This window comes from Prosopis cineraria, unplaced genomic scaffold (assembly GCF_029017545.1).
Source record: "Prosopis cineraria cultivar Desert tree isolate PC_DT_omini unplaced genomic scaffold, ASM2901754v1 PC5, whole genome shotgun sequence".
In the NCBI taxonomy this organism is placed as follows: Eukaryota; Viridiplantae; Streptophyta; class Magnoliopsida; order Fabales; family Fabaceae; genus Prosopis; species Prosopis cineraria.
Window position 1 is genome coordinate 41,472,669 of NW_026555336.1, and position 10,278 is coordinate 41,482,946.

The following is a 10,278-nucleotide window of genomic DNA, read 5'->3' on the forward strand; positions in this document are numbered from 1 at the left end:
TATTGTTTTATGCTTAAACCCCTTTTATGTTTAATTGTAAATGATTGCAAAATCGGATATAAGTTGAAATATTAGTGCTTGTTTTTATGAGTAATCGTGTATGATTGAAATGTCATGAGCATGATCATTGTGAGTGTGTTGGAGTTTATCTTAGTGTTGTAAGGGCACATTATATGAAATTCATATGATATATTGGCACAATGGAGGCCCTGATGCACTGTCCTTATTGTTTGGAAGTCCTAATAGGTAGATTAAGCATACAACACCCCAGATATTTGAAAAATGAGGAATCTATGGTCTTTAAAGAGGTGAAGGCATCTTCGGCTGAGGTTGCTTCCCATGATTAGTGAGCTTGAGTCGTTTTAATCATATGGACTTGATCCTATTGTGTTTTAAACTACAGATTCATTTGAAGAAAATAAGGAAGATATAAGGTGGAGAATGTTGATCATGCATTGTATGAAATGGAATACTATAATCATATGTTTGTATGTCTGATAACTTGTTTTATTTACCACTTAACATACTTATATGCTATTTTGATATACTTGTAAATAGATTAGATTGTTTGGTTACTAAGTCATCGACTCACTCCCGTAATTATATTTTATAAGTGAAGGCTCTAATAGGGGAAAAGGGAAGGGGGACTCTATCGAGTTTGATGAGCTTGGATTTGTATAGCCTTCTCTCTCTTTTGGGTATATCATGTAACAAATTATTTACACTTATGCCAACTTTAGGGCATATGTTGTTTTGGTGCACTTGCATGATGAATTATGTTGTTTTAATGTATTTCGTGCTAGGTTGTTATATATGAGATGGAATTTATTGTAAAAGGCCGAAATGCTAGTACAAGTATCGTTATTGTGATGATTAAATTTGTATGGAGGATTATGGTAATATTATGTGCAAATTCACTTACACCCTTTGATTGTTATGGAATCAAGTTTTATAGACCAAATTGTGTTTGAAATGTATGTAATGATATATGACTATTTAATTAGGTACATTGTAGTCCATTTGAGTTGGTTCAAGTGATCTTAGGGCTATTGGCACTTGGTTAGTAGTTTTGAGTACCTTGGGGTGAGTTTTTGAGTCATTTTGTGCCAAAGTGTCCAACTTTTTAGTGGCAAAGAGTGTTGTTATGAAACTAATGCTAATAGCTAATTGGCTTAAAAAACTACATGTGGATAATTGAATCGCTCGAATCAACTATTGAATGATAAAATGGCATATTTCAAAAGTAGGGGTGAGCATCGGTCGGTTCGGTTCGATCTCAAAATATGCAGAACCGATCGATCGAATAACACTAAAAATGAAAACCGAATCGAACCGAACAAGCCAATCGAACCAAACAAGGACCGAACCGAAAATTGATAATTCGGTTCGGTCGGTTAATTTGGTTTTTCGATTTGGGCCTATTTTTTAAATATTAAAACAAACAACACTACAAAATTGGGCCTTTTTTTCTATTCATTTTTTTCAATATGAGCCCATTCTAATTATACCCATATGACATAAAGTCCAAATATTATAAAGGCATGGATAATCAAATAAACAACCATAGATAAACACCGATGATCAAATAATAGCCTCATAATTCAGTCACAATACCTACTGATGAGAGTGACTGATTGAAATGGGGTTTCAAGTGATGTTATTATTTTTTATTCTTTATTAAAATAAAAAATAAAAATAAAAATAAAATAATTTATAAATTAAATATAATTTATAAATTAATAAATTATATGTAATTCGGTCGGTTCGGTCTGTTCGATTTTAAATTTTACTAACCGAATCGAACCGATCAACCGAAATATTTAAAATAAAAAACCGAATTGAACCGAAAAATCAAATAGACCGAATCAAATAGACAAAATTCAATTCGATTCGATTCAATTTTCGATTTCGGTTCGGTTTTGCTCACCCCTATTCAAAAGTGTTGTTATGACAGCAACCCTGTGTTGTGGCTCACTGCATAGCAAGGGGGCTTCCCTTTTTAGTGCTTGTATGTGATGATAATTGTGTCCATGCTTTTGTTTTCTTTTCCTATATGTTTTAAACTCTTGTTTGAGCTCAAATATTTTTTTTTTAAAAAGGGTTTCAATAGAGAAAAGGACAAGAATTTTAGGTCTCCTTTGATTACTAGAAAGGATTGAAATGAAATGGGTTTAGTTTATGAGGTTGAATTTTAGGTTTCCTATACTAGAAAGGATTGAATTTTAGGTTTCCTATACTACAAATGAAATGGGTTAAAAAATAAAAAAAAAAGATGATCAAAAGGGATAAGTATATCACACTCATAAGGGGAGAGGGGTAATTAGTTTATGAGGTTGAAAATTATAATTCATGAAATTTTTGAAGGGTGTGATGATTTTTACATTTGTAGTATATAATAATGAGTTTTATCATACTTATCATGAGGAGGAAGAGTGATTTAGTTTATTTTTATTTTAACTTTTTCAATCCATTCCATCCTAGTAACCAAATGGAACCTTAGTATATACTTAATATATTAAATTAAAATTTTAATATATTAAGTATATTTAATACATGCTTAATATATTTAGTCTTATATATTTAATATATTTTTATTTCATCAAATCATGACAAATGAATTTTAATACAATAATAATATTAATATTAATTACAAAATTTTATTATGAAATAAATAATTTATAAAATTTTCATGTGTCAAAATTTAATTAAAAATGAACACCATAAATATAAGTATATAAATATTTATCTTAAAAAACTTATTTTTCAAAAAAGAAAACAGAAGAAAAGGCAGAAAATCATCGCCTATGCGTTTGAGACAGGCACTGCCTAGAGCCAATTTGCGTGGCTGGAAAGCGAAACCTAGAACCACTTTGAAGAGGGAAATCGAGGAAGGTAAACTATGGAAGTGCCGGGGTCGTCCAAGAAGATGATTGCAACGCAGGAGGAGATGGTGGAAGCTAGGGTTCCGCTGCCCTATAGAGATCAATGTGCCCACTTACTCATCCCTCTCAACAAGTGCAGACAGGCGGGGTTCTATCTCCCATGGAAGTGCGAGACCGAGCGACACGCCTATGAGAAGTGCGAGTATGAGCTTGTCATGGAAAGAATGCTCCAGATGCAGAAGATCCGTGAGGAAGAGGCCAAGTTGAAACAAGCACAGAAGCAGGGCATTACCCTAATCCCCAAAACTGCTAATATCTGATTCTACGCAGGTTTAGCTTTTTCTCCCTTTGTTCCCCCCAACCCCCCCCCCCCCGGCGGGTATTTCATTGTCTTTATCATATGAACTTGGCACCATCTAGTTGTAACATTTTCTTTGCTTTGCTATTACTCAATGCTCTAACGCTGAATTGTTTGTTTTCATCCATGAATGATCACTATTAAGGGTGTTGTATTTTTCGAAGTAAAGAAACTGATATAGAGTTTTGCAACGAGTGGTTTGTGGGAGTGTAAATTGATGCACATTTTGTTATTTGCGTCTGAGGCTTTTGTGCCTGATGAAAAAGAACTAGTTCTTTTGTGCTCATCATAGTTTCTTCCTTAATTTCTCCATTATGTGTCCCTTTTATTTGGCTAGATATTATCTCTATGATGAACACTGCTATACCCGCTAGTAGTTGGTCAGTACTACAATGAGTTCTTTTTGTAGACTTTAGAAGGTATTTTGTACAGTACTCTTGGAATACTGTAATTGAACTCTTTCTAATCATACTGTACTTTCTATTTGACATGGTGATTCCTCTATGTGATCTTGCCACCTCTATTCTAAGGAAGTACCTCAAATTTCCAAAATCTTTTACTTCAAATGCTAATGCGCTTAGGGTCATCTATGATAATTACAATTACAATATCATCTACATACACTATCAACAATAAGCTCTTTTTGTAGACTCTACAAGGTATTTTGTACAGGACTCTTGGAATACTGTTATTGAACCCTTTCTAATCATACTGTACTTTCTATTTGACATGCTTATGCGCTTAGTGTCATCTATGATAATTACAATTACAATAACATCTACATACATCATCAACAAAGACGTCTTTTTACTTGTGTGACGGGCAATATGATTTGTTTAGCATTGAGTATAGGATGTATAGCAAAGCTACTTTGCCGCTTCAGTAAGCCATGCTCTTGGCAGTTTCAACCCATATAAGGACTTGAATAGCCTTCACACCCTTGTAGATATATTCCGATAATCTGATTTGAGAGTCTTGGCAGTATCTTCATGCCATTTGAGAAGGCATTCTTCACATCTAATTGATGTAGGGGTCACTCTAAGTTTGGTATAAATGAGAGAAAAATCTTTTTAGTATTCAATTTTGCTACTGGGGGAAATGTTCATTTTCATTAGTAGTCAATTTCATGAATTTGAATGAACCCTTTAGCAACCAATCTTGCATTGAGCCTGTTTATACTGCCATCTTGATTGTACTTAATGGTGAAACTCATTTGCATCCCATGGAGGTCGTTCTTTTGGGTAATTTTGTAATCTTCTGAGTCTGGTTTTTCTCTAAAGCCCGTAGCTTATCTAGCATGACCTGTCTCCATCTAAGATCTGAGTAAGCTTCCTGAAAGTTTCTTGGTATCTCATCTGTTCATTGGCAACACTAGCAACAAATGTTTGAAGTTTTGGGGATAACTTCTCATAAGAGACATGTATGTTGATAGGATGCTTCGTGCAAGATCCTGCCCTCTTAGCGCAGCAGGCTACTCTAACACTTCAGGATTCAGAGTTGGAGTAGAATCTTTGTTTTGCATAGGAATGTAAAGGACTTCCTCTGTGTTATGTTGTCTTGCACTTCTCTTATTCCTTCATAATATGTCTGAAACTCCTTGGCACCCCTCTCACTTTTCTCCAGGTCATTCAAGGACTGGTCTGATTTGATTTTATTGAATGTCTGATGCATTGATCCGTCATCAGATTTTTTTTTATTGTGTTTTTATTCTGTTTTCTATGTAGCACGGATACTTCAAAAAAGTAAACGTATCCGTATCTAATACGTATCTGATACGATACTTGTAAGATACTTCTGCATACGTATCCGATATTCTAACATTTGTGATATTGTTTTTTTTTTTCAATAATTTTTTACTATATCACTTAAAAACTTGAAAAAACACTTAATATTTTAGTTAATTACTATAAATATCCTTATGTTACTTTAGAAATTCTTGTTTAAAAATCAAAATACCTATACTTATATCATAAAATGTTGAAATATATATTATAAATATCCCTGTACCCGTATCCTAAAATTTTAAAATTTTGCCGTATCTCCGTATCATGCCATATCGTATCAGATACTCGTACCCGTATCTATGCAACCTTATGCATTATTTATTTTCACCTATTTTTTTGAAACCCTAATTTGTTCTGTTGTAGAGGTAGGCATGCTACCTCTAATTTTATAAATTGATAGCTGATCAATTAAAAAAGAAGAGAGGCTGAGAATAACTAAGTGTCATTGAGCTAAACTTTTCAGGTTTGTTGGGGTCAGTTGCGGGTATGATTTAGCCGTTTTCAACTGGTGCAGGGTCAGATATGAGTTGTTACTTCTTCACTGTTGTGTGGGCTAACATCATGCCTGGTTTCATCGTTTTCATTTTGCACAGGAGTATTTGTAGTGGTTCTAGGTGCTTGAATGACATGTACTACAATACTGGACTGCCTGGATTTGTTTCAGGCAAGTGGGTTCTGAAAAATGCCCATTCTCCCGTGGTCTGCCCCAAATGGTATTTTAGGGTAGATAGGTTGTTCGAAGATGTAATATTCATGTTGACAAAATATTTCTCAAGGAGGCTGAGTATCCCTTTTGGGTTGGTGACTGGTGAGTGTCCTAGGAAAATGCATTTATGACCCTGCGGCTCAAGTTGGTTCTCATTGTCATGACAAACAAAGGCTATGCACTCAAAGACTTTTTTGAGGCATGGTAGAGGCCAGAGGGGTGCTAGGTAAGGACTCAAGAAGTTTGTTTTTGAGTGTTTTAAAACTTGAGAATGTGGGATGGTATTCTTTTGGTAAAAAAATATGCTGAGTTAAGAACAACATCTCCATCGAATTGATAAGGTACATAACGTTATGAAATAGCATGATTGCTCTTGCTACTTTAAGAGGTCTATTCTTTCTTTTAACAATGCCATTTTGTTGTGGTGTGTTGACATTATGACATATAAAGTTTGATGAATGATGCCACATGATCAAGGCACTAATTAAAGGTAGAGCTCATATTCTCTTGCATCCACTCCTTAGGATCTGGATTGATTCTTGGTATTGATCAAAAATCAAGTTATGGAAGGTGGTGAATACACTGAATGCGTTTATTTTGCCTTATAAAAGAGCACCTGGAGCAACCTAGTTTGATCATCAATAAAGGTAACAAACCACCTAGTTTTTGAAAGGGCTTCACTTTTCTGTGGCCCCTGTATATCATTGTAAAGAAGAGCAAATGGTTGGGTAGGTTTTTAAGCATGTGAGACATAGGAATTTTTTTACATGTTTGGATAGTTGGCACACATCACATTGGAAAGAAGAGTCACTATTATTAAGCAATTGAAGACAATTTTTTCATATAGCTCAAATCAGGGTAGTCTAATCTATAATACCATAGCATTACATCTTTATTGTTGAGAATTGAATGAAAAACAACTTTGGCATAGCTCAAACATCCTCCTCGTCAAGATAATATAACTCTTCCCATTCCTTAGCATCACTAACCATCCTCCTCGGCAAAGCAGAACCATTTGAAGAGAAGTGAACACTAAAAATTTAAACAACACTACCCTTGCTATTGAGAGTGGTTATGGAGTTATATGATTGGCTAAATTCCCATTTAGAGTAGCTTAGATTGTGTGATGTATTGATCATGTTTCTTGAGCAATTTCCTTCTGTTTCTTGTTTCTACTTGCTTCCTACTCTCTTCCAACTTGACCAGGTTCAAGGCCTCCTTGAGAGAGGGAGAGGTAATTTCTAATTATTCATCCTCTAACCTCTTCATAGGTTGCGTGCTCGTTTGGGAAACACGTTGGAGGCCTAAAAACATGGCTTTGAATCCCAAACCTCATTTTCTTAAAAGTGGTTACCAAACAGCACCAAGTTCCAAAACCAAACAACCACCCCCCCGGCAAAAAAAAAAAAAAAACAAAAGAAAAATCACGTTACAGCCCAAAACCATGGTTAGGAAATAAGCAATACATAGCATGTTGTTGACCAACCTCAGTTTACCCAATTTCAATTTTGGTCAACCTCAATTTATCTAAAAGCAAGTTTGTAGAACCAATTCTACCCAAAGTCAAGGTTTTGCATACCTTGCGTTCAAGTCAAGCAAGAACTTATAAGTTCTCAACCCTTTGAGTTTCGAGTATCTTCTTGTCATGGTTAAATCTGTATGATATGATCTCGGATGAGCGTCAAAGAGGTCAATTTGCTGCCCAATATTCACCAAAGGGCTATAGTATTGCATGACACTCTTCTTGCCTTGCTTGAGTACATGCGATATCTGAGTTGGAAAAGAGTTGCTGTACTATTTACCATTGAATAAATTCTTGCATTATGCCATATTTCCTTGGATGTTGTATCAAGTAGATATCTCAGCTATATTGTCATGGAGTTGCAAAGCCATGGCATTACCATATTGTTTTCTGCAATCCAGGTCTTGCGTAAGAGTGATTTCTATTTTCTAGGGGAAGTGAAGTGGGACAGGACTAGGTTCATGTTATGTGGCTGGCTCATTTATTTGAATGGAAGATACTCTGGTTCGTTGTTGACCCTAGTCCGAAGTTTCATGGAAAACAAACCCCAGGCTCTAACTTATGATGTTCACCTTGAGGATAAGGTGAATGATGGGCTGAATGCTTTTATGCTAGTTGGCGAGGTATCCAAAGCGGCTCCAGGGCTGTTGTGTTACCATCACATGGTGGTGGTGATTTTTTTTTTTAGTTGGGGAAGGGGGAGGGGAGGGAATTGGTTAAAAGTGGGTCTATATAGGGTGTGTATTGATGGAGGAGTAAGGTGGGCATGCGAGTGAATGTGTGGGAAGGCCTAGCATTCTTGGATTGCTTGGAGACTTGGAGTCAGTGTGCATGTATGTTTCTTGGTCATTTTCTTTGTAGAATCTTGTTAGACCACTCTTTCAGGTTATTATTAATTTTAATATCATTTTGAATTTGAGGATGAGTTCCATCAAATTGTCTTTTTTTATATACCTTAATAGAAAGGAGTCGGTACTCATTTTCTGCAACTCTTTCAGTAGAAGGTGCACCCCAGGCTGGTTTCAATTTCCCCTTGATGGCCTTGTATGAGTTCAATTCAATGATTCAATTTTCTTGGTGCCAAATTATCTTTTTCTCCTAGTTTCAGGTTCTTGCAGTTCCTAATAGCTGTCGTTTATATAACACATTTGACACTTTACTTTTGACAGGAACCTTTGCTTGGGTCCGATGTTGCGCTCATGTTTTTCTCCGCCGTTGGTGCAACAAGTAATTGGGAGTGTTTGTGCAGAGACAGGCAGTCTACTTACGAGTTGTGATGTTGTCATTCTCTGTTGTGTAACTATGTCGCAACATTTTTCTTCTCGTCCTGACATATGTTCCAGCATAAATGCATATTGTTTATGATGTTTCTTGCCCTTTTCTTTATTGTGGAACTTTTCTACAGAAAGGAATAATAATAATTCTTGGTTAACAATGGCAGATAAATGCTACTTGCAAGAGTTGTTGGCTTCTGTTAACTGGCATATAAATATCCTTCAAGAAAGCAATTCAGCCATGTAAAAAAAAAAAAAAGGCAATTGAATGATTCCATGTCTAATTCCATTTCCTTTCTTACAATTCTAAGATTTGATGAAATCTGATTCCATTGTAGAGGTTATGGAATTGATTAACTCAACGTGGAGTTGGCTGTGTCAATTTTTTTTTCCTCAAATGCCCTTTCAACTTTGATCTCCACCGATGCCGCTCCGTTCTCTCGATCATCCACTCTGTCACTTCCTCCTCCCCTTTCCTCATGATGACGCATCAGTCGAAGCTTTTCTTCAACATCGTTGATTTGGTTTTGGGCTTCATCATGGGTTTGGATAGTGAGAGGTGAGTCACGTTGAAGGTGAAAGAAGATCTGTCAGTGATTGAATGACAAGTGGTGAGGGAAGCAAGACTCTCCGGCATTGAGGCACTGGTAGCAAGGTGGGAAACTGGGAATGACTTAATTGAGTAGGCACACTTGTGGCAGGCAGTAGCGGTGGACCTGGACATCAAGTTTTGTTCACTGTTTATCAGTGCCTGAATCATCGAGAAGCTTGTATTGAATCGGACCTCCTCGGTGGTTATTGTGAACGGCATTAGCTAAAGGACCACACCTATATTCTACCCCGTCATCATGACGTTCAAACCCATCCTCTCTTTCTTTCTTTCTTTCTTTCTTTCTTTGTCTTTTTTGGATACATCAAAAAGCACATCCTCTCTTTTTCTCTCTCAAGTATTTGGTGTGTAACGAGGAAAGTTTTAGCTGCTAAGTTTTTTTTAAAAAAATAAGGATATTCTGGTCTTTTTTTATTTTAAATACATATACTTGTCAAAATTATATTATGATTTCATTTCATATCAAACATACTTTTAAAATTTAATTCAATTTTATTTTCTATTCTGATTTTGATTTCAATTTCAATTTCAATTCTATCAAAAAATTTTCATTGCACCAAACAAGATTTTTTTTTTATAGTAGGGGGAACTCTGGTTGTGCGGCTTTCTCTTATAGTCTATTTTCTCTTACTTGACTCAGTTTGACCTACTTGACTCAATAGTTAGAGTATTGCTTTCATACGGCGAGAGTCATTGGGTCAAATTCAATAGTAGGTAAAATTGGCTGAAAGCCTTGCTTTTGCCACCATGATAGCAAGCATGAATTGGCAAAGTCAATTGAATGACCAAAGCATCAATTACTTCTACTTGTGGCCTTCTTTAACTGCCTTGAGACCGTAATATTAAGGAACTCCTTGTAGGTTAGGGCTACATAAAGGATTGACTTGACAGAGCTTTAGCCTAATCCGAAGTTTGGTTCTTTTCATGAAAAGAATTGAGTTAGATAACCCGTGGTCTGATCTATTCCTGACATAACCTAAAGCCGAACAAGATTGGACTAATCCAATAAAACTAAGAGATTAGTTTCAGTTTTGTTTAGTATTTCACTTTGTTTTTTTTTCTTTTTCATCTATGAGAGGTAGCACCTTATTTCAACATAATAAACTCAATTAATATAATAAATTATTTATAGTTGCATAAAA

At 35.5% G+C, this 10,278-nt stretch overlaps 1 protein-coding gene across 1 annotated transcript; it reads left to right on the forward strand.

Moving 5' to 3' along the window:
• Window positions 1–2,808: 2,808 nt before the first annotated feature.
• LOC129311961 (NADH dehydrogenase [ubiquinone] 1 beta subcomplex subunit 7-like) lies at window positions 2,809–8,698 on the forward strand. The gene is made up of 2 exons (XM_054954480.1): window positions 2,809–3,212; window positions 8,422–8,698. The coding sequence occupies exon 1, from the start codon at window positions 2,900–2,902 to the stop codon at window positions 3,200–3,202; it is 303 nt and encodes a 100-aa protein (XP_054810455.1). The 5' UTR covers window positions 2,809–2,899; the 3' UTR covers window positions 3,203–3,212; window positions 8,422–8,698.
• Window positions 8,699–10,278: the final 1,580 nt, after the last annotated feature.

Bases quoted from the DNA above. Each gene is read 5' to 3' on its own strand.
- LOC129311961 (XM_054954480.1), top strand. From the start codon at position 2,900: ATGGAAGTGCCGGGGTCGTCCAAGAAGATGATTGCAACGCAGGAGGAG.